Source organism: Lissotriton helveticus, chromosome 1_1, assembly GCF_964261635.1.
Source record: "Lissotriton helveticus chromosome 1_1, aLisHel1.1, whole genome shotgun sequence".
Taxonomy (NCBI): domain Eukaryota; kingdom Metazoa; phylum Chordata; class Amphibia; order Caudata; family Salamandridae; genus Lissotriton; species Lissotriton helveticus.
Genome location: NC_136057.1, coordinates 1,278,766,388 through 1,278,792,716, shown reverse-complemented (window position 1 = coordinate 1,278,792,716; position 26,329 = coordinate 1,278,766,388). Strand labels below are relative to the sequence as shown.

At 45.2% G+C, this 26,329-nt stretch overlaps 1 protein-coding gene across 1 annotated transcript in view; it reads left to right on the top strand.

Annotated features, from left to right (window-relative positions):
• The window catches only part of LOC144822756 (uncharacterized), a 177,000-nt gene that overhangs the window by 76,471 nt on the left and 74,200 nt on the right, over positions 1-26,329 (top strand). Inside the window, exon 6 of the mRNA XM_078680619.1 lies at positions 24,505-24,603. Coding sequence (XP_078536745.1) covers positions 24,505-24,603 — 99 coding nt within the window. The remainder of the gene's footprint in view (positions 1-24,504; positions 24,604-26,329) is intronic.

The following is a 26,329-nucleotide window of genomic DNA, read 5'->3' as shown; positions in this document are numbered from 1 at the left end:
CCCCCGTTGTCCGACCAAATCAAACGGGGCAATCCATATCTAGGGATAAACTCCTTGATAAGAGCTTTTGCTGTTGCCAAAGCAGTGTTTTCCTTAGTCGGGTAAGCCTCAACCCATTTGCTAAAGGCACAAACCACCACCAAAACGTATTTCAAATTGTTGACGCGCTCCATGTGGATATAATCCATTTAGAGCACCTCAAACAGTAAGGTCGGGGGTGCAAAGTTCCCACTAAACACAGTTTCCCCTTTCCCTGGATTATGTTGTAAACAGACCATGCAATATTGGACTAAATGGACAGCCGTCCTTTGGATATTAGGGTTGTTCCATACTGGGTCCAGTAAGGCACAAATGCCCTTAGCCCCAATATGAGCTGAACCAAGAGCCATAGTTACAACGGCCTGCACCAGAGCATTGGGCAACAGCCATCATTGCTTTTCAGTTAAATCAACCCAACAGTTATTCTGTGGTAAATAAATAAATAATTACCGGTACTATTTTTCTATGCATTAACTAAAAAGGATAGCTCAATAAATAAGAGGCAGAATCCGTGGTATCTGAGTCATACGGGCTTTAATTAAGTGGCTCGAGCCAATGGACATCGGGTTCCATCACCTGCTAAGGTTCAGGAAGGGACAGACAATCGTTTATTAACATCATACAGTATATATAGTAAAACAGTACAATTGCATTGAATACAGTAGGCGTAACAAGTGACATACGGAAGATAAGAACATATGGGCGTGAAAAGAAGGCGTGCACAGGGCGTGCACAGAAACATGTGATGTAGACGTCACAGAAGTGTCATAAGTGGGTGGACACATGGAGGGGGCTTCATGGGCAGCTGGAACCTTTAACCTACTGGTGCGCGCAAACGAGTCATGACGTGTAACTGGGGAGAGCTGGGGGCTCTGACTTCTAGCACTAGAAGAGGAGACTAAAGTCTGGGATGTCAGAACGACCTGTACCTATAGCATATCTGATATCTTGTGTTTGGAGTACATGTTGCTTGAATCTAAGAGTCATCAGGGCAAAGGCTACTTGTCACTAAGGCTAGTGCATGCATATATTTCTTCATGTATTGCGTGTGCTATGGATCTTCTATGGGTATTAATTCATTAATTCACTTGCATGGAGACAGGAAGACTAGACTATAGATGAAGATGTTTATGCGGTTCGTTAGCTAGGAATGTGAAGACGGGGAGCTGAACAGATAACTGTAGGCATAACATATTCTTGGCAGGCAGGCAGACTAGGCCAAGCCGGGCCGGGCACCGCGCTGCTTGGCAGGAAGTAAGTGAAGGGTCAGGGATGCGGGCGGGGCTGCATCTCTCCTCGGAGTGATTCAGGAGACTTGAGGCTTGAATCTGGTGTCCGGGCCCTGTGGGCCTAGAAACGGGTGGAACTCGATGATTTAACGTGCACAATGTAAAGACGTTGGCAACATAGGCCTAAAAGCCTAATTCACGTTGCTTTCAGGAGGGACTGGATAACTGACATACTAATGTTGGACGCAACTGTAAATGCGTCTTTATTCGGTCATAGGGGGAAATATGCATAGCGATCATGCACATATAACATATGATGGGGAACACGTAGGGACACATAACAGGGCAAAATTCGATTTTCCTCATTCCCTCCTTGTTCCCTACGTTCCCTTCAGGCAACATCAATATTCATGATACCATCTATCTGTTCATACAGCATCATTTGCTCGTCTTTTATCTTTTGGGAATGGGATTGTGGACGTGGAATACAAGATATAGCGCACAAGCCGCAAATCGCAGGGCCACATGGTAAACAGAGACAACAACTGAATATGATCATTACTACTACTCCTAGGAATGACAGTACTTTCCATCCCCAGGCAGATATTATACTCCAGAGCCAACCGGACCAAGTCCAGGTGCCTGGATTCTGGTGTAGCTGATTTTATGAAGTCTAGTTATGGCTGAATACACAGACGGTGCGTTATTAGGAATGAAAACGCAACAACTAGATCCGATGACTCTACAAGCTCCGCCCCTATCGGCCAGTATGACATCAAGAACAAGGCGGTTCTGAAGAACAACAAATCTCATAGCAGACTGCTCTTCTGTTAAGTTACCTAGGGCGGAAGTAGTCTCATTCACTACTGCTTCAAGGGTTCTGGTTAACCTGCGTATTAATTTACTATTCTGGATAGGACCTATGAAGAAAAAGAAACCTTTATTGAAATCTGTATACTGTTCTAACGCAGTTTCAGTCTGATCGACAATTGGGGACTCGATCTCCCTTCTATGTCTGACGTGTACTAGATGTGTATTTCGGTGATAATCGGATGGGGCTAGGAAAACTGGTGGCAGTAGGAAGGCAATGTAACATGTTCCATCCCAATCTAGGGGCAGACGTACATATGCGGTCTGACCACATATAAAATATGAATGACGTGAGGCTTTGAAAGTAGATTTCCCACTGTCACTGTACTCGACCACAGTAGTACAATCACTGTGTCCTAGATGTACTGAACCATTCTTTCTGACACATAATTCGCCTTTCACTGGTAGAACTGTTATAGAAGGCAAGTCTGGAGTAGTCTCGGACTGAACATTCAAAACCATGAGGTTGGAGGAAAAATTACCTAGATCATATACTTCATTTTCGAGATCCAACCCTGTCCTATGGGAAAGACCTTCCTTGTCTGGGAAACATGTTCTATTCAGAAGGGACTTATCGTCTAGGAATGATGTTAATGTAAACCATGCTCCACACGAACCATTGTGTGAAAACGGATAGGGAAAGAGTGGCAGAACTCCCTTCGGTGTCTGGTAAGGGGGGAGTCGACCACACACCCAGCAATTAGTGGCATTGCTGGTCTGGTGTGAATAGTGTAACATACGAATAAAAGTATTGTTGCGCATTGCAAGTCGGTAGGATAACTCGTGAGGGGGTAGTTCACTAAATGTGTGCTCCACGGTATCATTAAAGGAAAAGTGTACATGCGAACCAAGAGGAGGAAAAAATACATGTAGCATATAACTTATACATGTGATCGTAAGACTCAGAAATAACATAAACAATAACGTAACAACACATCTGCTTCGCAGACTTTTACAGTATTTCGTTTTCTTGGAGTTTCGTCTATCTCTCTCACTATGTGGGTCTATCTTATACATGTCAGGAACCTGTCTAACCGCTTCACCCGAGAGGGACTTAAACAATTAAACGCTGTCTGACCTACTAGACCTCAACTTTAGTTTATACTCCTGCTGCGGAGTTTTCTCTAACAGGGGAAGTTTAGAGTCAGTATCGGGGCAGTCCTTGAAAAAAGTCTTTGGACGCAGTCCATGGAAACGCTTGATGTGACTGGAGTGGAGCCAGCCTTTTCGTCCTTCCAGCTTTACGGCGGTCCTTGTGGTCATCAGAACAAGTTTCGGTTCCTTCCAGCGGGGCTCCAGAGGGCTTGAACGATCAAAATTGCGGACGAGAACAAGATCCCCCGGAACGACCTCGTGCGGTTTCACCTGGGTATTGTCTGGAAAGGCAGCCGCGACCTGTGAACGACAAGAGAGTAGTGCAGACATCAAGGAAGCTAGGTAATCTGTCAGCATTTTACTGTCAACATCGGTGATTTTACGTGGCATTGGTGTACCCCATATGTTTGGGGGACGACCAAACACTACTTCGAAAGGTGACAAACCAGATCGGGAGTGAGCGACCATTCTCATATAGAAGAGGGCAACCGGCAGGGCTACCATCCAATCTACACCTTTCTCTGCACAGACCTTCGCTATTCGTATTTTCAGAGTTTGATTATGTCTCTCAACGAGGCCAGCTGCCTCGGGATGTCGTACGCAGTGGAACTTCCACTGGTACCCTAACAGAAGTGATACTTGTTTCATGAGTTCAGACGAGAATGGCTGTCCGTTATCTGAATACACGACCCGAGGTAAACCATAGCGTGGGAAGAACTCACGAACCAGCTGCTTGGCAGTGGTCGCGGCAGTGTAATCTGGGACTGGATATGCTTCTGTCCATCTAGACAAAGCGCATACAACTACGAGGACATACTTGAAACCTCGGCATCGATCCATCTGAATATAATCCATCTGGAGGACTTCAAAAGGGTGGTCAGGAGGATGGAATCCACCTTGTTCCACCGGAACACCTTTACCTGGATTGAACTGACAACAGATCATGCAGGTACGCACTTTCTGCTTCGCTGCTGCTCGTAAATGCTTGTTAAACCAGAGGTTCTGGAGGCTGTCTAACATGGCTTTTTCTCCTAAATGTGCTGGACTATGTGCTGTATTAATAATGACTTGAACCATAGAGTCTGGGAGAAACCATGTGGCTTTTCCCTTCGTCACCATCCCTGATCTGTCTGGACCCCTCCTTGTTCAGACCATTTCTTGATTTCGTCTGGGGTAGCATGTGTATGTATGTCTAGTACGTCTTGTGTAGGGTCCTTAACTGTCATACAAGTCGTCTGGACTGGAACGTCTGTCTTTGTCGTGTTAACTGGAGTGTCTGGAGTCTGAGCTGTAAGCTTGGCTGTTCGATCTGCCAGATCGTTACCCTGGGAAATGGTGTCAGTAGCTTTCGTATGTGCTTTGCACTTCATAATGGCGATAGCTGTCGGTAAATGTATTGCTTCTAACAGAGCTTGAATGAGGGGACCATGCTGAATCTTGGCTCCATGAGAGGTCATGAAACCTCTTTCTTGCCAAAGAACTCCAAAGTCGTGTACGACTCCGAATGCATAACGTGAATCTGTATATATGTTTACTTTCAGGTTCTTGGCTCGTATGCAGGCTTGGGTCAGAGCGATGAGCTCTGCTGCTTGAGCAGACAGGGTGTCAATACGATGTGTTTCTATAACTTCAGTTTCAGTAGTCACTGCATATGCAGCTACTAACTCTCCAGTACTCGTTCTCATACATGAACCATCCACATAAAGTGTCAGGTCTGGATCAGGTAATGCAATGTCCGTCAAGGCTTGTCTTGGCTTTGTCATGGTGTTAATAACTTCCACACAGTCATGTGTGGCAGGGTTTGATGTAATCGAGGGTAACAGTGTAGCAGGATTTAATATGTTGCAGCGTCTGATTTCTATGTGTGGCTGGAACAGTGTCAGTTCATATCCTGTTAATCGTGCAATTGTCAAGTGCTGAGTCTGTGTTCGGTTTAAAAGAACTTCCACGGAGTGTGGGACCTGTACTGTCAGGGAGTGTCCTAAAACTATGGAATCACTTTGTCTAATAGCTAAAGCTGTGGCTGCTACTGATTTGAGGCACGCAGGCAAAGCCTGGGCTACTGGATCTAATGTGCTAGAAAAATAAGCACAAGGCTTGTGTTGTCCTGCTTGATCTTGCGTAAGAACAGATAATGCTGTACCATCACGTTCAGTGACAAAAAGTGTAAAAGGCTTACTGTAGTTTGGTGTCGCTAATACAGGTGCATTACATAAAGCTTTCTTTAACTCATTGAAAACAAGTGTATGTTCCTGGGTCCAAGGGAGGACAGTCGATGCGGCTGCCTCCTGCGTTGTCAATTGTATCAGTGGCTTGGCTAGATATGCATACTGAGGAATCCATTGTCTGCAGTAAGAAGTGAGGCCGATAAAAGCTCGTACCTCCTTCTGTGTCTTGGGCTGTGGAAGATGTGCTATTAACTGGATACGGTCAGGTGTCAACTGTCTACCCCACTTGGACAGCAAGTGTCCAAGGTATACCACTTGCTGGACACAGAATTGCAGTTTGGAAGGGGACACCTTGTGCCCCATTTCTGCCAGGAAATACAAGACTGTCAGTGACGCACGTTCGCAGTCACATTCTGTACGGGCTGTGATCAATAGGTCATCAACATACTGGAGCAGGGCAGTGTCAGTTGGCATGTGAATACTGTCTAGTTGTCGTTTAAGTGCTTGACTGTAAATACTAGGACTTTCTGTGAAACCTTGAGGTGCACGTGTGAATTTATAGCTTCTTCCATTTAAACAGAATCCGAAAAGGAACTGACTGTCTGGATGAATGGAGACACTAAAGAAAGCGTTCTTGAGATCAATAACAGTGAAGAACGTAGCTTCGGAATCAATGGCAGTCAATAGGGAAGAGATATCTGGAACCACTGGGTACTGGGGTATGATACATTTATTAAGTTCTCTAAGGTCAATTACTAATCGATAAACTGGAGGTGCATTTGGGTCAGTACGTTTAAGAATCGGAATGATAGGAGAATTACATACATTGGAGTCAGTTTCTACAACTACTCCTTGAGCGATGAGCTCGTCAATAATTTTCGATAAGGCTGCTACAGCCTCAGGTGGTAATTTGTACTGTAGGATTCGGGGTAATACAACTCCTTGCTTCAGAGTGACACGATATGGTGTAATGTGCATACAACCTACATCAGTTGGACCTTGCGCCCATAAATGCTGTGGTACATTCAGTAATCTTGGATCAAAATCTCTTAACACATAATGTCCTTTAAAATCACGTAAAAACAATCTCACTCCTTCCGGAGAACAACATATTACTGCACCCAATTCTTTCAATGTTTTAATACCAAGTAAGTTTTCAGGACATGATTTCGTAAGTAACAAGTCTGTAGTTCGGGACAATGGACCAACTTCTAGGGAAACTGGTTTTGATATTTCATTAACAATAGGCTTTCCTGAAAATCCCAGGGAAACATTTCTTGAGCCTGAGAGTGGAGCCCCTGGAACCTTGTCATGACTGATGGTAGTCCTACTTGCCCCTGTATCAATCAGAAATTTTCTGTCTTTCCCTAATACTTGACTGTGTACATAGGGACCCTCTTGATCTACAGGAACCTCGATGAGAGGCAAGCCAACCTCCCTCTCTAGGCTGTTTCATGAATACTGCTGATATTCTGGATAATCTGACTGTGCGTACTGGTACATCTGCTGTGTAACGTGTTGAGTGGCAGCTATAGGCTGCGGTACTGTTACTGTCTGTTGTGCGTTCTGCGGTGGTTGCGTATTCTGCGGAACATGTTCCTGTCTTGGAGGACGCGGTCTCTCTTTCGTCTTACCAGTAGCTATGTTGTGTTTCAGAACTGCACATTCGTTTATATAATGGCCTGGCTGTTTACAATAATTGCATGTCCCTTTAACGGGAGCTGCAGAATGACTAGTTTGATTCGTACCCCTCTTTTGACTATCTGCTGGAACAGACTGTGCCACTAGTACTTTCATTTTCGTGTCTTTCATAAGTCTCCTTTCGTGTTCTTGCTCTTCCCTGATTTGGTTTTGGTGGTACTGTAACATCTGTAGCATTTGGGACGGGGTATTAGCTTGCCAGGTACTCTCGACTTTCAGTACTCGATTTTTAACTTGTGGTAAAGAATTCTCAACTAGTTTGGTAACAAAAAGATGGGGATACGACTCACTACTTGTTTTCAAGCCGCTATTAATAATGAAACATTTTTCAAATCTGGAATAAAAATCACTAGTGTCTTCGTCTTGTTTCTGTTTACAGGCTGAGATGGCATCCCAGTCTTCCTTTTTCGTGGTTAATAATCTTGGCAAGACTTGAATTAACAACTCGGGCAATGCTTTGGCTTTTTCCCCGAGACCGGTACCAGGAACTCGTGTATTATCTTCGTTCTCTAATGCTGTCCAGTCAATCTTTTTCTCTCCCACCTCCCATTCTTTTTCTTTGAGTTTTTCATATATGCCCGCAGGCAACAGGACCTTTAACATTTTAATGATATCGGGATACGTGTATTCTCCCATACGGAGCATGTCTTTTAATTCACGGTGGAACCCTGCTGGATCTTTATCGTGACAGGGCACTAACTTTTTCATTTCCAATAGTTCTATTTTCGTTAAAGGGGTGTAAACAAATACTCGTTCGAGCTCACCCCCCGTTCCCTTAACAGGATGCACTTCTCGCAAAGGATTCTGTCTATCTATGTAGAATGGGGGTGGAACAGGAACAAAATGTGGAGTCAGGAACGTTCTGTATTTATGACGTTGTTCTAAGATGACATTAATCAAATCGGTACCTAGACCTTTCCATCGGTTTAGGAGTAACTCGTCCAGTACATTATATAAAGGACCTGGATCAGAATGCTGACTCTCATACAGTGTAATGAGATGCTGGATCATATACATACCCACCAATCGCTGTTCGTCTGGGGGAAGCTTCAGAAACATTTGGGCCACTATTTCGTCTGAAAACGTGATAGAATCACTAGTCCATCGGACTGCTGATCGGGCTAGTTCCTGTTCATGCATGGTACTAAGCTCACTGTAACCTATTCGTAGTTTCAGAACTTTATCGGTAGCCTGGAATAAATGTTCAAGAGAACACGGTTCTGGTACGGGAGGAGGAGAAGCTTTCTTGTAGTCTAGGCGTGTGTGTCTGTCAAAAGGTCTCGTCCTACCTACATACGCTATTCTGGTAGGATTCTCGGAGTCTACATCTTCGTCTGAAGTATCATTCTCTTTCTCGGCTACTCCCCTTGCTTTCTCCCTTTCGTGTATGTCTAGAATTTCTTTACGAATCTTTCTATACATGGTTTCTATACAAGTTTGTTTACTGTGTTTTCCTTCTGCTATATTGTCACTCCATCTTGTCAGGACTTTCATCTCATCTTTGTTTTTATCAGGATGATCTTGTTCTCTTATTAAACAATTTATCAAAAACTGTAAAATCATACTTTGAATCACGACTTTCCTCTGTGCCATAGCCTCGTGAAAACTTTCTGGTTTCTCCCCTGTTCGGATGAAATGATATATTCTGTCTAAATGTTCCTTCATATCTGGCATGGTAGCCAAAAAGTTTGCAACTCGTCGTAAACGTACGGAGTATAATATCATGTGATCTTCGCCTGGCACTGGATCATATCTACAATCAGTAAGGTACTTTTTGAGGGCTTCGTATGTAGCCACTTTTGGCGTACGCTGTAATGCTGCGTCTCTCAGCGTCATTCGTTTTGTTTGAGGCGGGGTGATAGGAATACCTCCCCCTGCTCCTCCTGAACTGGAATCGTCAATTAATACTGAATGTGCAGCCGCTGGTAAAGTGACTGGTAAAGTAGGCATACGTAATGTGGGTTGGTCCTGGGGTACTGGCGGATTAGAAGGATTCCCGGGACCAATGACTGGAGGAACAGTAATTACGTTATTAACAGGGTGCTGAGGTTGGACAGGCGGAGTAGGATTCGGATTTGCATATTCTGGGACAGTGTCGTCTAAATAGGAAGAAAGGAACATTTCAGCTGCGGTCGGTTTATGACGTAGCTTAGTCGGGACCAATGGTGGCGGTAAGTTACAGGGTGCTTCCGGGGTCGCCCTAAGCAAACCCTCGGCGAGAAGGGGATACATGCCTTTAATAAGGGCATTTCTTTGTCTGTCTGACTGTTCTGCTCTAACTCGTTCACCTTCTTCTAGTAATTACCTTTCTTGGGCTTTTTCTGAGGATTCCCTACTTAGTTCTGCTTTTCTGAATTCTTTTTCTGTTCTTTTATGCGATTCTTTACGCCACAATTCTATGGCATCTTTCTGGGATTGTCTGGCTTTCTTTTTCCATAATGCTTCCTCTACTCTCATGATGCACTCGGCATCCCAAGTTCCTGAAACAGGCCATCTATATTTCTCTTCGAGATCCTTGGTATAGTCCACCCATAAGTCTAGATATAGTATGGCATCTAAGCCATGTTTATGATACATGAAATGTCCAGGACTGTCCCTAGGAGGGACAGGAACTGATTCTTCGAGTAATGCTTTTCTCGTTCCTATCTGACGTAACTTTGAAAACAGAGGCATATTTGAACGTACTCGAACTTGAACACAATACACAATGATCACAGTAGTGCAATAGCGAACAAATCACTCATACCACGACATCAATACACATTAATAACAGTTCGAACAGATACTACCTAGTACATTGAAAACATAATACATCAAAAACATAATACTGGAACTTCTCGAGAAGCTATACCAAAGAACAGACTTACTAGAATTACTGGATGCACTGCTAAAACAGTACAGAACATACCGGTCTCCTAAAGAGACACGTCATACCGTATCCACCTAGGTGAACACGTCGGACCGGATCTGTGTACCCAAACCCGTCGGACCGGGCACAAATTAATGAACCCGTCTAGATACGTTCCCAGCAACGGTACTCACCGGGAAGCAAAACTGAAGGCCTCGGACTGGACTGGACTGCTACGACGTCTGGTTACTGCTACGCACTATGCATGCGCCTCGGGCTTCGGAAACAGGTGGGCCTCAGGATACCTCGGACCTTGCTCTCTCGGCTTGGGCTCTGGTCGGGACGTTCCGCCTTCCTCACCGCCTCATCTGGATGCCGGACCGCAGTCTCCGTCTCCTCCGTGGGCCTGAGGGAGTTTTGAGCAGAAATATCTGCAGGTGTACAGTAGGGGTCCGTCACGGCTGTAGAAGGGTCAGGGGGCCTGCGTTACATCGCTGGCGCGTGGGGAAGGGGCTCGTCCCTATTCGGGCGCCATTATGTGGTAAATAAATAAATAATTACCGGTACTATTTTTCTATGCATTAACTAAAAAGGATAGCTCAATAAATAAGAGGCAGAATCTGTGGTATCTGAGTCATACGGGCTTTAATTAAGTGGTTCGAGCCAATGGACATCGGGTTCCATCACCTGCTAAGGTTCAGGAAGGGACAGACAATCGTTTATTAACATCATACAGTATATATAGTAAAACAGTACAATTGCATTGAATACAGTAGGCGTAACAAGTGACATACGGAAGATAAGAACATATGGGCGTGAAAAGAAGGCGTGCACAGGGCGTGCACAGAAACATGTTATGTAGACGTCACAGAAGTGTCATAAGTGGGTGGACACATGGAGGGGGCTTCATGGGCAGCTGGAACCTTTAACCTACTGGTGCGCGCAAACGAGTCATGACGTGTAACTGGGGAGAGCTGGGGGCTCTGACTTCTAGCACTAGAAGAGGAGACTAAAGTCTGGGATGTCAGAACGACCTGTACCTATAGCATATCTGATATCTTGTGTTTGGAGTACATGTTGCTTGAATCTAAGAGTCATCCGGGCAAAGGCTACTTGTCACTAAGGCTAGTGCATGCATATATTTCTTCATGTATTGCGTGTGCTATGGATCTTCTATGGGTATTAATTCAGTAATTCACTTGCATGGAGACAGGAAGACTAGACTATAGATGAAGATGTTTATGCGGTTCGTTAGCTAGGAATGTGAAGACGGGGAGCTGAACAGATAACTGTAGGCATAACATATTCTTGGCAGGCAGGCAGACTAGGCCAAGCCGGGCCGGGCACCGCGCTGCTTGGCAGGAAGTAAGTGAAGGGTCAGGGATGCGGGCGGGGCTGCATCTCTCCTCGGAGTGGTTCAGGAGACTTGAGGCTTGAATCTGGTGTCCGGGCCCTGTGGGCCTAGAAACGGGTGCAACTCGATGATTTAACGTGCACAATGTAAAGACGTTGGCAACATAGGCCTAAAAGCCTAATTCACGTTGCTTTCAGGAGGGACTGGATAACTGACATACTAACGTTGGACGCAACTGTAAATGCGTCTTTATTCGGTCATAGGGGGAAATATGCATAGCGATCATGCACATATGACGGGGAACACTTAGGGACACATAACAGGGCAAAATTCGATTTTCCTCAATTCTCATCCAATCTTCCCACCTCCTGTTCCCATCTCACCCGACAGGGGTGAGAGATACTTTGCATAGCACTTGCACTCCTACTGCCCTTTAGAGACTGCGCCAGCACCGCAACCAACACTGAACTATCCCCCACACTGGGGTTGGTGCGTGGGCAGTGAAGCGGTGTGCATACAGAGCAGGTGCCGCCGAGGAGATGGGTCCCTGATCAGTGAAGTTTAAGGAGGACGGCGGAGAGGGGAAGGACCGGCGATCACCTTGAAAACATCAAGACGGGCACTTTGAGCTGTTGAGAGGAATGGGGAGCGCAACAGCCGTCCAACAGGGACCTCAGTTCGAGGGATTAGCGCTGCCCCCCCCACCCCCTCACACTGCCGAGAGACCTAGACAATGGGTTGTGAACCAGCGACAAAGAAGGTGCATGGCATGACATGGAACCTGGCAGTGTGGCACAAAGCATGTAAAGAGGCCAACACGAATACAGTGGCCAAGCCCAAAAAAGTGTGGTATGCAGTGAGTTTTCAGAGCCTACAGGGACACGAGAGACAACAAAGCTGCGATGCTCCTGAAATACTGCCTGTACCTGCCTAAAATGACGGCCGCAACAAACCCTCCTGCATCTCTCCTGACCTTATCTCCCTCCTCCCCCTACCCCTCCCCGCTCTACTCTTCTCCACTTTCCTGCTACTGACCTTTGCCCTCACCTGTTTTGGCCCTTAGTCCCCACCCTGTTTATCTGTGAACTCTCTCTCATAAATTGAGAACTAGCTATTTTGTCTGATGCCCGATGGGGTTTAGCTATAGGGGAGACAGGTCGGGGATTCCCTCCTTGGACGTCACCTACCCAGTCAGTCTTTAGACAGACTTTCTTTCGTCTTTTCCCTCATCCTCCCTTTCTCACCTCCCCTGCCCCATCCACTACTTTTCTCTCTCCTTTCTCTCCTCTCCTAATTGTATTGCCTATTTCTTGATGTATTATGTAATTTTTGATCTTTTTCTGTTACATTGTTGATTCTTTTGTAAAGCGCTCTGATACCTTCGGGTCTAGCCAGCGCTATATAAAACTCTATAAATAAATAAATAAATAAACTGGGGTAGCTTCTTTCTGTATTTCTTGTACACTTTCTATGGTTTTATTGAACAAATCAGATTCCTCCACCCATCTTGCAGAGGAGGTTACAAACATTGATGAAAGTGTAGACTGAGCCGTCTGTTTAGCGACTTGGTCAGCAAACGCATTCCCCTTGCCCACTTCATCTACCTCTGTGTTATGTGCACTACATTTTATTATCGCTACTTTCTTGGGTAAGGTCAGAGCAGTAAGTATACGCAACACCAAGGGACCATTCTGTATCTTCTGCCCATGAGAGGTGAGGAAACCCCGTTCTCTCCTCAACCGCCCGAAGCTATGGGCCACGCCAAAGGCATATTGGCTGTCAGTATAGATGTTAACCTCTAACCCCTCACTTAATTCACAGGCTCGCAGCAATGCCACCAGTTAAGCAGCTTGGACTGATCGGTAGGGAACTCGAGAAGTCTCAACTACTGTTTTTAACGTCGTGATTGCATATGCAGCTGTTGTTGTGCCATCTGTTAACTTGAAACAAGAACCGTCCACATACAATTCTCCTTGAGGGTCAGATAGAGGAATGTCTGTGAGGTCAATTCTCCCCTTCGTTTCTACTTCTTTCCGAAATATACAATCGTGGACATCATTTTTAGTTTCACCTGAAGGGAGAGGTAGCAATGTGGCAGGATTTAAAGTGGCACATCGCTTAATCGTGATATGTGGGGCAAACAAAGTTAATTCATAACCAGTAAGGCATGCACTTGTAAGATGCTGTGTTTTCGTTTTATTTAGTAATGCATCCACAGCATGGGGCACCATTACAGTTAGGCTGGAATTTAGAAAGAGCCCCTCCGACTGTCGGATGGCCAATGCCACAGCCGCAGTGGGCCTCAGACAGCTAGGAAGCGCTCTGGCAACATTATCCAATGTGGCCGAGAAGTAAGCACAAGGTCTTTGCTTACCACCAAATCCCTGTGTCAGCACTGAAAGCGAGCAATCGTCGACCTCATGCACGTATAGTACAAAAGGTTTACGGTAATCAGGAGTACCCAAGACGGGTGCAGAACAAAGAGCAGATTTTAAAGAGTCAAAAGAATGCTGACATTCATCAGTCATCAGAGGTTCAAGCACATCTTTAGTGGTTAAATGTAACAAGGGTTTAGCAAGTAGAGAAAAATTAGGGATCCATTGGCGACAATAGGAGGTAATGCCAATTGTATATTGATGATAGTAATCCGTTCAGGAGTCAAACACCTCCCCTCCGACAGTAGGTGACCTAGGTAGGTCACCTCCTGTCGACAATATTGGAACTTAGACAGGGATACCTTATTACCCTTTTCCGCTAGGTGGTGCAATAATTTGACAGTGGCATCCTTACAACCCTCTTCGGTGTCTGACGCAATCAACAAATCGTCTACATATTGCAAGAGTACATTACCTGCAAGCAAAATCAAGTCGTCTAGAACGGCTTTCAGGGCTTGACTATAGATGCTGGGACTCTCAGTATAGCCTTGAGGTGCGCGGCAAAATCTAAAGCTTCGGCCAGATAACGAGAAGCCGAAGATCTGACGGCTATCTGGATGGATTGGGATACTGAAGAAAGAAGAAAGCATTCTTCAGATCAATGACTGAAAAATACTTCGCAGTCGGAGGGATCATAGTAAGTATGGTAGTTATGTCAGACACCACTGGATACTGAGGCACCACAATTTTATTAACCTCCCGCAAGTCAATAACAAAACGATATGTATCAACATTTTCAGAATTCCCAGGATCAGAGGTCTTTTTCAAAATCGGGAGAAGAGGGCTGTTACAGACGTTTGCAGCTGTTTCCTCAACTACACCTTTATCAATTAAGTCCTGTATAATAGAAAGTAAAGCTCGCTCACCAGCCGGCGAGATCTTATACTGAGGTATCCGTGGCAATCTTACACCAGGTTTCAGTGTGATATGGACGGGAGGGATGTCTAGCTTACCGACATCCGCATCCCCCGTTACCCACAACGTAGAGGGGACAGTGTCAAATTCGGGTGGAAGAGGTTCGTTTTTAGAAAAGTATTGTTTCATGTCTGAATTAGGGGGTTGTATTGTTAAGTAAACACCATCCGGGGAACAGTGAATTTTCGCATTCAATTTCTTCAACATATCTAGACCCAATAGGTTTTCCCCACAATGCGAAGTCAACAGGAAGGGGGAGTCAATAGTAACTGGACCAATAGTAAATGGAAGTGGTCTAGAGATGGGGCTTACCACCGGAACTCCTGCAAATCCCACTGAAACATTATTTTGCCCGGACAGAGCAGCTCCTGGGACCAATGATAGAGCAACAAAACTATTTATTGCTCCTGTGTCAATTAGAAAATTCTCGGAAGTCCCCATCAATTCCCACTTCACATAGGGTCCTTGTTGATTGACTGGTATCGACACTTGGCCCCCAGTCTGTCCTTGGCTGTCCTATATATAAACATACCCATCTTGGTCTCCGAATGCGTAATCCTCGTTAAAGTATTGCCTACCTTGAGGATTATCAAAATGATTTTGTTCGAATTTTCCTTGCGCTGCTTCATCTCTACGCATATCGCTCCGGTCTGGGCCACCTCGACCACGTCCCCTCCATCGGACCGCTCCGTTTTGTGCTAACAACAGCGGACACTGGGCTCTCCAATGTCCTTCCTGTTTACAATAGGCACACTGATTTTATCCCCAATGACGGGACTGGGCCTCCACCCCTTCCTGTCCCCACCCCTCTGGATACAGGAACTCGGACGCCTCTTCCTCCTCCTCGTCCTCTAACAACTTGCTGTATTAACACTGAGTCTTTAGGTTCTTAGCCTTCTTTTCTATTTTATCTTTACTCTCATTTTCCCTGTGCTCATAATACTGGGCCATACTCAATATAACCGAAGGGGTGGATGTAGTCCAAGTGCTCTCGGCGGCTTGCAGCCGGGTAGAGAACTCTGGTAGCAAATTGGTCACAAACCGATTTACAAACACCAGGATCCCACCCTCTGTGGCAAGATCTTGTCCGCTAAAATCAATAAACGTACCTTCAAATCTAGTAAAGAAATCGGAAACACTTTCGTCTTTCTTTTGCTTACAGGCAGTTAGTTTATCCCAATTAACTTTACGAGGGGAAATCAAGGTATGCATGTAGGCAATAATTTTTGCTGTAAGAGTAGTAATTTAATTTCTCGGCTTATCCCCGGGTTTACGATCCTGATCCCACTCTTTCAACTGTTCCCATGTTCCCCCTAATTCAGCCGCATGATCGGTGTCATGAACCTGTCGCCATATATCCACACGAACCAGCAGCCCGAAAAACAATTCACCATCAGCTAAAGTCATTACGGCTGAGGCTGCGGCTTCAGTTAATTCCTTATAGTAAGCTGTGGGATTCTTACGGGGATCTGGAAGCTGTGATTTTAGAGCTAGGACCTCACTCCTTTTCCATGGAGTGTATACCCATTGCTCCTGAAACCGAGCCTCTACTCTGTATCTTGTGACTACATTCTGATCATTGCGCCATTCGGGTATTTCAGGATGAAAAATGGGATGCACTTCCCTCATGGGATGTTGAGAATCCCAATTGGGACATTTTACAAACATTCTACCCCGATATTTTACCAGCGTCTCCACGTTCTTATACACCTCCCCTGGGTTTAATTCGAACTTATGAGTCCGATCCAAAATATCATACAATATCTGAGGAGCCAATCCGCCTTGAAAATATTTCTCCCAAATCTCAATAAGGTAACGAGACATTTGATGCAAAGCATGCTGTTGCATAACAGGTTCAAGATCCCTTATGGTGCTCCACAAATCGGTCACAGTATACACATCCTTTCGCATCCATTTAACTGCCTGTTCTGCTATTGCTTCTTTTTCACTATAGCCTAACGCTGCTCTTGTGAATAATCGCCTAGCGTTTAGCCCACTCGGATCCCCCATCGGAGTGCAATCCCTGGTTTCCGGTGTCGCACCCGCCGATTGCGAAGTCCATATGGGACTTGGACTTGCTAAGATTACATGAGAACTCCCCGGAAGTGACTGTGTATCAGGGATCAGGGTAGCCCTGTCTCTTAGTGAGGTAGGTGTGGCACGAGATGTACCTGTAAGTGCTAGAGACGTGGCTACCTCTGGGGCCGAGGCTAAGGGGGCAGTGGCTGTATGAAGGGGTACAGCGGGATATATTCGTTGCGGCGCATATGGTGGGGGAGGCCGAACATCTAATAAATCCTCTATTTCGTCTTCAGCCTCATTTCGAGTAACATAATTTTTGTCTACCTTACAGTCTAAACAGTCTATCTAAACAATCAATATTCTGTTCAGTCTGATTTTTATCATAGGCAATGGCTTTCTGAGTAACGGTCTGTCCTTGTTTAATCTTTATTAGTTTCTCTGCTCTGATACGTCTTTGCTTTGCTTCTTTCTGCCATGTATTGAGGGAGTCAAACATAGCCTGTCTGCTGCGTTTAGCAAGCAGACGGTCTTGTAAATATTGGATCTTCTTTTCATCAAACGACCCTATCAACGGCCACTGTAATTCTACATTTTCTTTGGTATACTTATGCCATAAAGTATTAAACAAGAGTGGGGCAATCCCGTGCTTGCAATACATATCATGACCGGGGCTCCCTTCTGGAGGGGCCGGTTGGCTTTCATCCAGTCTCGTACCTTTCCGGCAAATACAGCCGAAACATAACTTACTGAAACACGGCATTATCCCTCTGTATTCCCGTTTCTATTTTTAGCTAAAAAGAAAAAAAAGGTTATTTACAACATTTTCATACACACGGCCATGTTCAGAAAAATCGTCAACTATATACATACAATGAACATACAACAATTCTCAGACAACATAAAAGACAAAACAACTCCGTTCCAAACAAAAGGCAGAGCCCGTCGACTCCCGCCTGTGGAGAACTTGCGTGATTTCCAAGAATCAAAGGAGAAAGTCCAAAATCAAGTAGTCTTGTCCTTAGACTACCTAGAGACAGCCACACAGGTCCTCAGACCACAGACCGGCCTACAGACCATCCGGCAGCCTTCCTGGTTCACCTCCCAAACTATTCTGGTCTAGCCCGCTTTTTCAAGCGTTGCTCCAGATCTGTCCAAGGGCTACCCAATCGTGACTACCAGCATTTCCGAGAGCAGTCCGGCCGGATGTGAACCTTTTCACAGGTCACACCTAGGCGTCTGGATCATATCTCGATTACTCACCAAGTTGCCCAAAACAGGAGCGTCTGCCCGTGCAGTCTCAGTACTGCCCCGTCAGACCTCCTTCAAGTTCTCTGTGGTCCCAGACCACCAATTACTCCAAACCGAAGTCAAAAAGGATATCCAACACAAAACAAGACGAATCACTCACCTGTTGCACTCAGGTTCGATTGCAAGTTTCTCCAATGCCTACTCCGGAAGTAACATCGGTCTGCTTCTGGGTTACACCCGTAGGACTCCGGCATGGGGCCACTAGCAGCTGAGGTCCTCCTGATCGGGAGAGCGGAGTAACTCCCAATACTGCGGTCAGGCCACCCCTCGACCAAGATTACCTTTTCTAATGTCCCGTTCTTTTCCGATTACGGAGTGACGACCCCAACGGCGGAGTCCCGGCGGAGTCGCCAACTGAAGTACCGAAAAATAAACAATGCCATATGGAGCTATACTTACTGATAGCCCCCAATACCAATTACCAATAACCAGTCAGTTGGCAGTGAAGAAAGTTCAATCGTTTATTAAACAAACACTCTGCCAGAGGAGCCTCTCGCGACCTAACCCCTCGAGGTCCACCGAGAAGACTGCTGGCACATTATCAACAGACCACATATATACTGTTACATTTCGAAACCGTTACCTAAGAAGGAAAAATACAAGTTGGTACAGGTTGTTGCAAAGGAAAGACCATATATGCAACACAAAGCAACCCTAGTTCAGCTCAGCTCATTATAGCAAGGTCGATAAGGGCAACTCCCTTCTGACTGTCCCAGGAGGGTTCACACAGCGCCTTCTGGAATGTGCTTATCCGGCCTACCCCCACCTATAACCTTGACAGGCCTAACATGCAGGAGCAGTAGTTTGCTACAGTTGTCTTGCTATTTCCTGAGGGATTGACCCTTACTGATTGTAATGGTTGGATTCTGCTAATGCTGCAGGCAAGCTAGGCCACAAAATGGCGCTGGTCAGGTTAAGTTATAATAGCCGCTAAGATGCAAAACTCATATAGGGAAAGTAGCACTAAAGAAACTAATGTATATGTGAAAACCACTAATGCACAAGTACTTATGCTAAACTGAATAGGTACATCACGCTAATTTCTAATCGATACTGTGTGTCTGCAGTTTACTCCAGAGGCTTAATTTAGCTTTCAGTTCCTCAAGGCAAGCCCCAATAGCATAAAACTTCTATGAGTCCTTCAACTGCGCCACTTTCATCAAAGTCTTCTGTGCAGACACAGGAGCCTTGGCACTCCAGGCCCGCAAGTCAGCAGAACATGAACCTGGGTCCACTCCATGATTCTCTGATTTTCCCAGAGCTGGAGCGACTCCTTCCCATCTGAAAGAGTTTTATGAGGACGTGTGCCTCTTATTTGGGCAGCCCAACCTTTCTGGAGTGCCTTCAAGCTCCATGGGCTCCAGAGAGGCCCTTATTGGATCCACACCAGCAGTTCACCCTCCGCACCAGTTCAGCCCCACGGATTCCTTGCTGGATCCGGAGCGGAGTTGTTGGCGGTACTAGGAATTTCTTGGATGGCTACACCAGTGCCGATGTCGCCAGCGCCTCTAAGCAGTGCTGCCCCCATCGTTATTACTGACTTTGACACGGAGCCAGAGACACGTCGCCTGAATCCTGCACCAACCGGTCCATGCTTCCCGGAGTGGAGCCAGTGCCGTATCTATTTGACAGGCTTGGAGAGGGAGACAAATGGGAGGGGCTCTATGGACCCTTATGCTTACTAGCTCCCTGAAGAAGAGCAGGGTCAAAACAACTATTATGAGGACCTGGCAGAGGCCCTCTCTCCTGACATTGGTCTGGACTCTCCTCCTACCATGGCCACAGAGGAGGGTGCCTCTTTTGCGATTGTGGTGCATAGGGTTGCTGAGGTTTTGGACCCTCAGTTGCCCACTGTGGTGGTCAAGACGAACATCCCCCCTTCTGAGCTCCTTCTCTTCAATAAAGCCCGTACAGGTGACCAACTCTGGACTGGTCAAAGCCCTGCACATGGGTCCCATGCATAGGATGATTGCCAGCCGCCGTCGCTGTGCTACTAGGGCTCACTGTTTTCTCACCAAGCACCCCTCCCCAAAGAGGACTTGGTGATCCAAGCGGTGATCCAAGCCGCCACGTTCAGGATTAACCCCCGGCGCATTGAGTGCCACTTCACCACATAGGGAATCCAAGGGGCTGGACAACTTTGTTAAGAGAATGTTCTCTTCCGTCAGCCTAGCTCTGTGGTCGGTGAACACCGCCTGCCTCTTGTGACGTTCTTCCCATACTAATGGGACTCGATTGCATAAGTGCTGCCCATGGTCTCAGTTGAGGCCTGAGCCATACTCACCCAGGCTATTGCCGATGGGCGAGATGCAGCAAAGTTCACCAAACGGTGTGGACTCGACATGACGAACTTTCTGGACAGTGTAATTTCTTCGTCAGTGCCCTTTCAGCACCACACCTGGTAGAACAACTGGTTTTTCAGGGGATGTCCGGTCTTCCCTTATGGACATGCCCCTCCATGTCTTTCTCCTCTTTAGAGTGAAGTCTATTTTAGAGCTGGAGTTCTTTAAGGACAATAGAGCTTGGGCTTGTCTAAGGCCGCTTGCCAACCACACTCCACCTATACTGTACGGAAGGGTTCTCCAACCATGCCCATACTTTCCCAACCACCACACTAAACAGGCCTCCAACTTTTTTTGTGGCCAATGGAGTGAGTCTCACAAACCGCGTGGGACAGGTGTCCAGGGGTCTAGTCAGGGCACCACCCCATGCCTTCTGCTGCCTCCAGATGTCTTTTGTTTGACCTCTTACCAACATTGGCATCCAGTGGGAGGTATGAAATGCCATCAATCAAACAAAAAAAATAAGCTCCGCTGTAATTCAGGCGTTGTAGCACAGCTGGGTTGCACTCGGCAGCCCGGCTAGGGACCCAATGATGAAGCATGCCACCAACTAAGTTGGTGTGCAAGGGTTCTTCAAAAAAACCCTAAGGTTTTTTCCATTCCAGTGTATGACATGGTGTCATCCTAACATTTGGGATCCCAAAGAAGATTGGAACGCACGCCACAGCAGCTGTTCAGCAGAACCTTTATTTGGAGGTAAAAGCAACTTGTGACCACAGTTCTTTAATGCCGACCGGTTTCGGAGCCTCCCGCTCCTTCTACACGGGCGTTTACTGAAACTCTGCATTTCAAGCGTCAAGTTGTATGCCTTTATACCTTTCGCCTCATTAGGCATTTCTAATAGATGTCATTTTACTCCCTCTGGTGGGTTGCCTGCTGGGATTCAGAGTGCGCTTGTTATTTTTGTCCTCTGGTGGACGCTGCTTTATTTTAGTAACACTAATGTCAATTTAAAACCCTCTGGGGGGCTCCGTGCCCGCAATGTTGAATTTGATAATGTTGCTGCTGTGCTCTCACGGGATTACAATCCAAACCCTAGCAGTCTCGTCATTTCGGTTTCGACGGCGGTGCATTCCTCGCGGCTTTGGGGCCGCGATTAATATGAACAAAGTTCCCAAAGAAGATTGGAACGCACGCCACAGCAGCTGTTCAGCAGAACCTTCATTTGGAGGTAAAAGCAACTTGCGAGCACAGTTCTTTAACGCCGACCGGTTTCGGAGCCTCCCGCTTCTTCTTCATGGGCGTTTACTGAAACTCTGCAGTTCAAGCGTCACGTGGCATGCCTTTTATACCTTTCGCCTTATTAGGCATTTCTAATAGGTGTCATTTTACTCCCTCTGTTGGGTTGCATGCTGGGATTCAGAGTGCTCCGTGCCCGCAATGTTGAACAGCTGCTGTTGCGTGCATTCCAATCTTCTTTGGGAACTTTGTTCATATTTATGAATATCCCTTAAAATAGGCTTAATAAAACGGGCTCTTGGATCTTAATAGAGTGTGCAAAAATGCATAAGGTGCATTGTGCTCTGTTGGGCTACATTGTTACATGGACGGGGGAAGTCTCTCACACCAACCCCTCTGTGTCGAGAAAGCCACAGGAAAGTGCAATGTGCTTATGCGAAATCTAGTCATTAGAAAACGCAAATGAACCTGAGTGGTAAAAAACAAATAAAATTGTTGTTGATTTAAAAGTGCACGATCCTCTGTGTCACTGACCTGGTTAGACAAACTTAAAACAGTATAGTTGGCGTTTTTAATGACCATTTTCATATTGGGTTGAATAGACTCCGGGTTATCATAAAAATCTTCAAGGCCTATCTTATAAAAGGTTTTCTTGACATAGTGTAGCCAGGGGACTGCCATTGCATTGTCAAGATTCATGCAGTCTCTTAAGATTCCTCTTGAGAATAATAAGTCCTCTGAGATCCAAATTTTTCCCCATAGAAGCAAGGGAGCTGTATGAATTCTGTCAGTCACGTAATCTAAACCCACCTCAGAATGACAGAATAAAGTGGAGGAACTAATGGGGATAAGTAAGATTCTTTTTAAAAACTTGTTCTCTAATATTTGAATCTGTGCACTTTTGTGATATCCCCATACTCCTGCCCCTTAGGCGGCCTCTGGCAGACATTTGGATTTATACAATGTTTTTAATTCAGCTATGGGTTTATGACCAAGGTTGCTGGCAAAACGGAAGAGCCCCTCTATAGTTCTACTAGTTTGTTGTAGCCTTGTAGTAATCAACTGGTCCCATCTTAGTTTGTTATTAAAAAGGTTCCCCAAATAAGTAAAATTTGGCACTTTGTTAACAGGAATATAATTTACTATATATTTGTGTGTTTTAGTTTTGTTTGAACCACAGACCATAATAAAAGATTAAAAAAAAATAACCTTAAGTTCCAGTCCTGTCATAAACTCAGTAAATGCATTCAAACATTATTATAGCTATTGGCTATTAGGGTCATCAGGACTGCATCTTCTGCGTATGACGATAAAGGTACCGGTTTGCCTCCTATTCTTGGAAAATCCAAGTGTTGTTGTAGTAAAAAGTGTTCTAAACCATTAGTATATATTAAAATAAAAAGAGAGGCAATATACAACCCTGGCGCACTCCCTCAGTTGCGGCAATTGGCTTAGTCTTTTCTCCCCCTGGTCCATACCGGATAGCTACAGTAGTATATGCATGCAATCTGCGCAACAGGGTATCAAGCGGTTCATTAAATCCCATAGTGTCCATTAGTAAGTACAACTTTCCCCGGCAGACCGTGCCGAAGGCACTGCACAAGTCCATGAAGGCCAAGTGGATTGAAACACCCCTGGCCTTCATGTACTTGCCCATAATCATAGACCGGTTAAGGCACTGCTCAGTCGTTCCCCTCCCCTTCCTGAAGCCAAATTGGGTATTCACTATGAGGCCAGAAATATTGGCCTATGACTCCAGGCACTGCTCAGTAATTCCCCTTCCCTTCCTGTAGCCAAATTGGGTATTCACTATGAGGCCAGAAATATTGGCCCATGACACCAGGCATTCAAGAATTACCCTCCCCAGCAGCTCGCATGAAGCATCTATTTGAGAAATCGGCCTGTACCATGTAGGATCATTTCTATTTCCCTTTTTGAAAATCGGCGCCACCACTGCGCTTTTCCATGATGGTGGGATACGGCCCACAATTGCTGCTTTAAAAACCTGAAGACACAGAGGGGCCCATATTTGTGGGTTGCTTTTAAATAGATCCAGGGGCACACCATTTGGCCCTGGAGCTTTTAGAGAAATAGCATTTCTCAGTGCCTCCTCTACTTTACTTAACGAAAGTGATGTACTGTGCTGTTGTGCCGTTTGTATGTTGATACTTATTTCATCCTCGCACTCACTTGGTAAAACGCTCTTTGGGTTGAATATTTTGGAGAAGTGAGTCTCGTAGGCTGCCCCCGTTATGTTAGTATCCATACTCCTTATTTCATTAATGAAAAGTGGGAGATTTAGCACCTCCCAGAAACTCCTAGAGTGCTTCAGGGCACTGGTCCTTTCCAAATCATCCCAGGCCTGCCTTCTCAGTTCATCCTTTCTCTGCTCAAATACCTTTTTATAGGTCAGCCTGGCTACTTTTATCATATCCCTATCCCAGGGGACTGCTTGTAATGCCTTCTTCAATTTATTTTGCGCTGCAGAACACTCGTAAAGTTACTCAAATGTGTATGAGTAAATACATGTGTAAATTACTCGCAATTGTAAGTTACCTTTGTGAATAGCCCTGTATTTCTGTGTTGTTACCTTGAGAAAACCCAGTTTTGAAAACGTCTTCAAAGAAAAATATTAGATTGCACGCCACTTGAGCAAAAAGTCCAACCCGCATGCATGGTGAGCAATCATGGGCTGTTCTCAGACTGATGGGCTTGGTAGCATTAAGTGGTCAAAAACTAAAACAGAAGTTTGTAGAATCTGTAACATTTGGAGTGTGCATTATTTTTTGTCTGTTGCTCTCAAAAAGCGTTGGTAGACTTTTTTTTACCTCTTTAATCCATGGCAGGCTTTTCTGTGATTCACCCTTTATAGTATGCAATGAGATTTGTCCTTCTCTATATACTGTCCCTCTCAAGAAGGAATGTTTTCTTTTGAACCTTATCCTATAGAATACTAGATTGTTGTTTAATGAGATATATGTAAATATTTTGTATAACAGGATATGAGCAGGTTTCACAACACATAAAAGAAGAGGACAGAACCTACTGCTTGAACCCTCAGGACTGTGAGCAAATGGAAAGCACTAGACATTCTACAGGTGAGTGATTTTAACATGGCTACTTAGAACTGGAAGTTATTTAGTAACCGGTCAGAAGAACAAGATCCACGCATATTTTCAAAGATGTTAAATTAGAATCTTCACTGGTCATTTTTCGCTCTACATACAAAAGAATATTCACACTTTTTTAAAATCCCAGCTCCCACCAGGAGGCAAAACACATCTTGAATGCACTTAGGACTCTCTATGCTACATTGAGGCTGCTCAATCTTTGTCTAACGAGTAATTAATTAATTACTTGCTGCAGTAGTAGCAACTTTTCCACCATCTTCTCCACCTTTGTAGTAAGCGTTGGAAAAAATACAAATCTAGTTTCAATTGCCTGTAATTTGGAGTTTTTGTTGTTGACCCTGACAAACGTAGATTGCGTTTTTCCTGCTTAGAAGTATGGCAGTTGCTGTGAGCCATTAGTACTGTCAGGTCATTTGGTGGCGGCAGGAACCTTATTAAAGATTTTCCACATTTATGTGCTGTCAGATTTCATTCAAGGACACAGCATTATTTGTGGCAGCGAGTATGGGATCCTGTGCAGAGGGCAGGATTAGCCCTCGACCTCTGTCTTATGTGACCAGTAGAATGCTAACATTGTGAGGAAAAAAAAGGAAATGAGTGTGTTAACTGGATGAGATGGTATGTGAAACAAGAACTTGTGTCTGAGTAGCTATTACAAGTAAGTTTTGCCAGAATGGTGCTTAACTGGTATTGGCAGCTACCGCCTGTGAGGATTGATTTGGCTTGAAGCCATGAATGTTAAGCATGCGGCTGGAATGTTATTGTTGAGAAAGGAATCTGACACGGCAAGGAGGTGAAAGTCACATCATAGAAGGGACACAGCCGAAAGCGAGGAAGAATTCTCCAGTAATGGAAGTTTTAGAGATTCACATGCTTGAACTATTCTCCGTCGTCAAATTGGGAGTTCCACTGTGCCATAATAAAGCATGTGTTTCGCTATATAAGGCACCAATGGCAAGGACCCATTTGTTCTATAGCCTATGTCCTTTATAAAAAAGGACCTAACTAATTACCTTAATCCAATCAGGTGACAGAACCCTCTACAACACTCCCAAGAGAGGCCTTCAACCATAAGTTGTTTGATGGGAGTCTCCCTGAGCTCTGCTCAGTTGCCAATACTCCAATCTTTGAGAAGTATTCTCTTCAGAACCTCTCATATAGACACACACACACACACATATATATATGTATGTATGTATGTGTATATATATATACATACATACATACATACATACATATATATACATACATACGTGTGTGTGTGTGTGCGTGTGTGTGTGTGTGTGTGTGTGTGTGTGTGTGTGTGTGTGTGTGTGTGTGTGTGTGTATATATATATATAGATATATATATATATATATATATATATATATATATATATATATATATATACCTGCTTGCTCCAAACCAACAGCACGTTCCTCAGTTTCAAACGCGACCAGGAAGAAGGAACGGAAGACCCAGGATGCAAGTGAGATTTTTTATTTGTAACAACTCACCAGCATAACGTTTCGGCCTACACAGAGGCCTTGATCACATGAATATATATTACTCTCTCATTCAACGAAATTACACGCACCTGCTACCATCAACCAGGGCTCTAGCCGGGCTCAGGCGGCGGATCAGTACACTAATTACACGCGCCTGATAACATCAACCAGGGCTGCCGCTGGGCCTCAAGCGGGGGAACACCCG